The sequence below is a fragment of the Vespa crabro genome, chromosome 20 (genome assembly GCF_910589235.1).
Source record: "Vespa crabro chromosome 20, iyVesCrab1.2, whole genome shotgun sequence".
NCBI classification, from domain to species: Eukaryota; Metazoa; Arthropoda; class Insecta; order Hymenoptera; family Vespidae; genus Vespa; species Vespa crabro.
In genome coordinates, this window is record NC_060974.1 from 2,439,003 (window position 1) to 2,446,502 (window position 7,500).

Sequence of the window (7,500 nt, forward strand, 5' to 3'; positions counted from 1 at the left end):
GGTTACCCATGCTTTATTTAGAAGGATACGGCGATGCATATATTTAGATATTATATATAGATAAATATGATATTTTTTTTCTCTTTCTTTTTTCTTTTTTTCTTTTTTTCTTTTTTTTTTCCTTTTAATATTATATTTCGTATTGTGTTCTTATCGTCGAACGTTTTGCATTATTTTCTCTTTTATTTTCTTTTTCTTTTTTTTTTTTTTCCTTCTCCCACCCCCTACCCAGCGATCAATGCTGTTCCTACCATCGAAAGATGCGTCTAAGTATTACCAGTTTCTAATAATAAACTTGCGACACACGTAAGCAGCTTAAATAGATAGACATAAGAAACTTCAGAATTTATTTACGATTCGTAAAGTTGTAATTTATATAGATAATATTAAACATTGTTTTTCCACTACCTGTTGTCAAACGGAAATAAATAACGTAACGAAATATGATAATAATAATAATAATAATGATTATGATAATGATAATAATAATAGATATCATTATTAATATTAAAAAATAAACGAGAAACAAAATAAAAAAGAAAACAGAAAAAAAGAACATTCATTTGAAATTAAATTGAAAATGATGAGTTAATTGTGAAAATACAAATTGTTGTTAATAGATACATTACTTATCATCTTTGCTAATGCTTCTTTATTTATTTTTTTTTTGTTTTTGTTTCTCTCTCTCTCTCTCTCTCTCTCTCTCATTTCCTTAAAACTTTTCTATGCTATTATTAAAAGTTTTCTTTTTCTTTTTTTTTCTATTTGTTTATTTATTTATTTATTTATTCATTTAATTGTTTTTTTTTTCTTTTTAATTTTATATTCACTTATTTTTGTATACTCAAAATTCTGTATAACAAAATTAGATAATTAAAATGGAGATAAGATAAATAATTAAAAAAATAGACCATTGATATACATTAGAAATAAACAGAGTTAGATATATTCTAATGATTTTAAATTTTTTAATGTAAAACATATATAAATAGTTTCCAAGGTTAACATGAATTGTCATTTCTTGTTAAACTTAATATCATATGTGTATACCTTAATGGATTTTATTTTCTACGTATACATATACATAATTGAATTCATAATAAGGAATTTTATTATGCAATTTGTTTCAAATGTCACACACGGTTTTTGTATTTTCATTGTTTTAATATATTAATCCTTTTAAGGATAAAAGTAATAAATGATCTCTTTGGAATAACAATGATTTTTTTAGATTGTTTCTTTTCTTTTTTTTTTTTCCCCATCCCAAAATATTTGCCAAATATTAAATATAATAATAATAATAGATGATATTGTAACAAATTAAAAAAAAAAAAAAAAAAAAAAAAATTTCTATAATACTTAATAATATTAAATATATTTAAATAATCCTTAATGATATTAAATATATTTAAATAATCCTTAATAATATTAAATATTATTTGAATTTATCGTTCTTAAGACACAAAAAGAAAAAAATGTAAGAACTGAAAAAAATTTTTAAATATTAAATATGACATTATATCATATATATATATATATATATATATATATATATATCATATAATATATATCATATATATATATCATATAATATATAATATATATATATACAGCTTGGAGATGAAAAATGTTAGAAATATTGTTGTTTCGAAAGATAACAGAGTATAAAGTTCAGTTTTTGAAGATATATCGAAAATTCTTCCATATATATAGACATCTAGAGAATTTCTACTTTCTAAGCACGTTCCTAAAGAAATATTTCTTTTAGTTGTTAGACCGATAGCCAATAAAAAAGACGTTTTTCACATGTTGTGTTATAGATACGATGATTCTAAACGTTCTAAAGGGAAGTTGACCTTTGTCCTATAGAAAATTTTATATAAAATCATCACGTAGTAAATATAAATGTTAAATGTGCTGATTATACGAGGAAATGTTAGATACATATACTTATATATATATATATATATATATATATATATATATATATATATATATATATATATATATATATATATGTTATATTATTTATATAATAGAATTTATATTTTACGTCATTCTACTTTTTTTTTTTTTTTTTTTTTTTTTAAATGATTCATTTTTTGTTTCATGTCAAATACGAAAATATATCTAGCTATTATAAGATTTCTTTTCCCTTTTTTTTTTTCCCTCTCTCCTTTTTTTCCCCCTTCTTTTTTTCATTTTTTTGTTCACATGCGTGCACACGTAATGGATCATTTACAAATTGGCATTATATGAACGAACGAACGAACGAATTGGTATGATCGTCAACAGAGATCAATGGCCTCCGCTTCGTATAACGTGTTCAAACCAGCACACCGTCTGTATATTCCAAACTAGTACCGTTGGATGTACAGTCAATGTCAATAATTATGTCATGTTTCTATGTTTTTTAAGATTTTCCTTAGAGATGTTTTTATTAGTAGATAAGAAAGTTTAAAATAGTACAACACTTTCGTAATAAATAGTTTATTTAGAGAAAAATATAAATTAACATTAAAATACTTGTTACTTAAATAGAAGATACGAGCGTTAACACGATAATACATTCAACATAATTTTCGATTACATAATTAATTACACAGATCTTTCATTTTTTTGAAATAATGGATGATTATAATCATTCGTACGAGCATACATAGAAACGTCTTTTTTTTTTTTTTATTTATTCTTCTAACTCTTGTATTTCCTCTTCTTCTTCTTCTTCTTCTATTTCTTTTCCTTCTTCTTCGGCATCTCGTTTGAATCTGAAGCCACCATTTATTCCAAAGGAAGGTTCCAATCGTCCTCGTCCACCTGGTTGAACTTGACCTCGTCCATTGATAAAGCCATTTCCAAATTCGCGTTCATAAACTACTCCAGCGTGTGGCCTTACTCGATCTCCTTGCGTATAATGACCACCTCCGTAAACATTGGTGTGCTCGTTCAGTTTTTGTTGGTATTCCAGATTCAGAGTAGCACGTTGATCAGGTCCGCTCAATGGCTTTTCACCACGGAGAACAACTGATCCCTGTGGATCAGCTTCGCGGCGAAATCTGAAGCCACCATTTATTCCAAAGGAAGGTTCCAATCGTCCTCGTGCTCCTGGTTGAACTTGACCTCGTCCATTGATAAAGCCATTTCCAAATTCACGTTCATAAACAACTCCAGCGTGTGGCCTTACACGATCTCCTTGCATATAGTGACCACCTCCGTATACGCTAGTGTGATCGTTCAGTTTTCGCTGTAATTCTAGATTGATCGTAGCACGTTGATCAGGTCCGCTCAATGGCTTTTCACCACGGAGAACAACTGATCCCTGTGGATCAGCTTCGCGGCGAAATCTGAAGCCACCATTTATTCCAAAGGAAGGTTCCAATCGTCCTCGTGCTCCTGGTTGAACTTGACCTCGTCCATTGATAAAGCCATTTCCAAATTTGCGTTCATAAACTACTCCAGCGTGTGGCCTTACACGATCTCCTTGCATATAGTGACCACCTCCGTATACGCTAGTGTGGTCATTCAGTTTTCGCTGTAATTCTAGATTGATCGTAGCACGTCGATCAGGTCCGCTCAATGGCTTTTCACCACGGAGAACAACTGATCCCTGTGGATCGGCTTCGCGGCGAAATCTGAAGCCACCATTTATTCCAAAGGAAGGTTCCAATCGTCCTCGTGCTCCTGGTTGAACTTGACCTCGTCCATTGATAAAGCCATTTCCAAATTCGCGTTCATAAACTACTCCAGCGTGTGGCCTTACTCGATCTCCTTGCATATAGTGACCACCTCCGTATACGCTAGTATGCTCGTTCAATTTTCGCTGTAATTCTAGATTGATCGTAGCACGTTGATCAGGTCCGCTCAATGGTTTTTCACCTCGGAGAACAACTGATCCTTGAGGTTCATCTCCACGACGGAAACGATGATTCTACAGATGATAGAACAATTCATTTAGACGCATGACCAATAAATTCTTTAATCGAAATAAGTAAAGTTATTCTTTCTTTTTATAACTCAATTTTTCTTTTTTTTTTTTTTTTCCATTTGAAAGTTATAATATTTCTTATAGTAATGTAGTTATATTCGTATGAACTATAACTTAAAGAAAGTATATTATTAAAATAATATTTAAATATTTTCACTTTGTAAAATAACAATAAATGTGATTACGATAAAATGAAATCGAACTTAGAAAATCACTATATAAATAAATATATATCGTATAAAAGTGTAAATAAAAAATTATATAGAATTATAGAAGGATTAAAATATTTTTATCGGATATACAAATTTATTATCATTGGTACTTACCAATATTGGATCATCTTCTGCAGTTGTATATGCAATCGCTGATGATGCGATTAAAAATATTATTAGGAACTTCATAATGAGCGAAAAGATCTTAGTTAATAGTAATATCAACGAGTTAAAGCAGAGATATGATGAATATATTTCTTTATGACTTCGTTGAGCGTTCTGTGTTATCGTCGACGAAGTATTTCTCTTATATACTAATTCCTATCATGTATAAGGTATACGTATGTTTTCCTCTCGCTTTATTTGCCATAATCGCAAGGGATTCCCGGGAAGTTCCCTATTGAAAAGTTTGGTACATCCCGGTTTTGTAATTCTGAGATAGAAAGTATTAATGTGACTGGATAAATTGTATCAATAAGACGAGAGGAAGATAATTACACATATCATAGTTCGTCAAGTTCATTATTCGATTTTATTAAATCGTTATTTCATGATATGCGAATTAATATTTTATCGTGCAATGGGTTAAAGTTCATTTTAATCAATTGATTTAATCATCTCTCGTTAATAAATATTTTCTTTAAATATATATGTATATATATATATATATATATATATATATATATATTAAATATTATTATACAACTTAATAATAATGTAATCTTTCAATTATTAAACAATTAAATTAGAATACATATGTGAAAGTGTTACAAAGTATATATTACCGTCGTGTTGGTATTTATGCTGACACGTTTGAACTTTTTGATCTGATTCTACAATCCCCCCCCCCCCGCCCCAAAAAAAAAGAATAAAAAAAGGCCCCATATGTATTCGTTCCTTTTGTCTTTTGTTTATATTTTATTGTAATCATGTCTCAATATATCGTTAAGTATTGAAACAAAAACGAATGCACGGATAGTAAATATAATAAATTTATTAAGTTATATTCCTAAGTTGGCCAATCGGGAAGTAATTTAAGGGGGACATTTTTTTTTTTTGTATATTATAAACAAAAATCTATAATTAAATGTACAATGAATAAATCAGTAATGTATTGAATTACGTATAAAACATTTTCTAATTGTTTTTAAGAATTAATTATCTATAATATACCGAAAATACGATAGTTAAATGCGACAAAGCGATTGCTAATTTATAAAGAGAGGATGAAGGGAAAAACTTTATACATTTTTTTTTTTTTTTTTTTGTCAAAAAATAAATAATACCGGGAATATTGTAAATTCAATTAACACGGGTAGAAAAAAGGAAGATGCCGAAAACGGCGTCAGGATTGTGAAATTCATTAAAAGAAAAAACTATATTTTGCAACAAAAGAAAAAACGGAAAGAAAAGAAAAGAAAAGAAAAGAAAAGAGCCATTTATAAGTGTTAGAGAAATAAAAGAAAAGTTAGAGCTTCATGTAAGGATTATACACTTATTACAATAAACCAATTGAATTTTGAAAGCCCCGTAATTTGGAGTAATTAGTCTAAATTTGAATTACAATCGAACAAACGAAGGAAGTACATAGGGAGGAAGGATGAATAAGCTTTAAAAAAAAAAAAAAAAAAAAAAAAAAAAACGATATTTATTTTCGTCAATTCGAAAAATTCGAAAAAAGTACGAAGAAGTCAAAATTCGAAGATATATGTAAATAAATTTTAAAAAGAAAATAATATATAACTGTTTCCTTCTTGGCCAATTCAAAGTTCTGATTTAAATTCAATTGAGCATTTGTAAGACGGACTCGATCGAAAATTATCTTTATAAGGAATGATACATTACATTAAAATTCGTAATGGTTCTAAAATAGCACGAAGTAAGATAACGTCATACATATTAAAAAAAATATGTATATTAAGTATAACAAATCATTTATCAGAAGTAATAAATGCTAAAGTTTATTATTACTTCTTATTAATTATTGTATTATTATAATTAAAAAGAATAAATTTAATAATAAATTAAAAAAAGTCAACTTAATTTTCGACAGACAATATAGTTAGAAAATGTTCAACAATTTTGTTAACAAGCCGATACATACAATAATAATATTTGCTATAATATTATTTTAAGAGATTATTAAATATATTCTGGTTATTATTTTGGATTTTGTTTATTTTTATCATATCTTTTCATCATTTTATATATATATATATATATAGAATGTATATCAATGATATTTTTCATTAAAAAAATTACACGCATACGTGTAAAGGCTCCTTTACTTATACAAACATTAAATTACTGTTAATTATATATGTATGCATACACATATATATATACATGTATATACATACACATATAACGTATGTATATATAGAAATGTGAATAATAGCAAACGATCGTTTTTTTAAACGTATCAGACAGAAATAATTAAAATATGCCATATAATCGTACCCATTGTTTTAAACGTAACACTACGTGACCTATTGCATTTCATTTGTCATACTTATCATTATACAGAGAACAATAGTCACGATCAATGTCTAAAAATTACCATTTATACAATGTGTATTTTTCTGGTATAACAATAACAAGAACTTAAGATAACAGTAGCAAATTAAAATGGGGAAGAACAGAAGAAAATATTTTCATCTTTAGATATTTTCTTATCATTAAATAGAGCTACGTATGCATGTAATTTCTCATATTTCGTCAGTATAAAGTTTGAAGTTTTCTTTTATAACAGATAACAACTGATTAATGTTAGATCTAGTAAATCCCCAAATGCAAATAACTGATACTTCCTATTTTATTTATCATCTTAGTTTTATTATGATTTTTTCTTATTAGTATATAAAAAAAAAAATATTTATATATATATATATATATATATATATATATATATATATGTTCAAATGTACAAACACACACATATATTTTCTATACCTAAGGAAATTTATATATTATCTAAAATATAAATAAAATAAAAATATATATAAATAATAAATTTATATATTATATAAAATATAAATTTATATATTATATAAATATATATATATATAATTTAATGTTTATATTTTCTTCCACAGATTAATTTCCTCATAACACAATTTATTGCATTGATGCTGGCTGGATTATTGAGATCATATCTTAGTCATAAGGTAGTAGGGCCAGCTATCAGACATTATTTTGGTCTTACGATAGGTCTTGCACTCGGATACTTCTGTTTCGGCAGGTAACGATAATTTTTATTTATATTAAGAAAATAATCGAAAGTCGATATATTATCTATATTAA

At 26.8% G+C, this 7,500-nt stretch overlaps 2 protein-coding genes across 2 annotated transcripts in view; one reads left to right on the forward strand and one right to left on the reverse strand.

Moving 5' to 3' along the window:
• Positions 1 to 7,500, forward strand: part of LOC124431078 (lysophospholipid acyltransferase 6) — a 15,449-nt gene that overhangs the window by 2,705 nt on the left and 5,244 nt on the right. Inside the window, exon 2 of the mRNA XM_046978503.1 lies at positions 7,293 to 7,438. Within this exon, the coding sequence (XP_046834459.1) occupies positions 7,293 to 7,438 (146 nt within the window). The remainder of the gene's footprint in view (positions 1 to 7,292; positions 7,439 to 7,500) is intronic.
• LOC124431079 lies at positions 2,475 to 4,497 on the reverse strand. Its single transcript, XM_046978504.1, has 2 exons — positions 4,312 to 4,497; positions 2,475 to 3,928 (listed from the first exon to the last, which is right to left on the reverse strand). The coding sequence occupies exons 1-2, from the start codon at positions 4,384 to 4,386 to the stop codon at positions 2,687 to 2,689; spliced, it is 1,317 nt and encodes a 438-aa protein (XP_046834460.1). The 5' UTR covers positions 4,387 to 4,497; the 3' UTR covers positions 2,475 to 2,686.

Coding starts and splice junctions, on each gene's coding strand:
- LOC124431079 (XM_046978504.1), bottom strand. CDS start 4,386: ATGAAGTTCCTAATAATATTTTTAATCGCATCATCAGCGATTGCATAT. Junction 3,929..4,311: donor CAGAAGATGATCCAATATTG/GTAAGTACCAAT, acceptor TATCATCTGTAG/AATCATCGTTTCCGTCGTGG.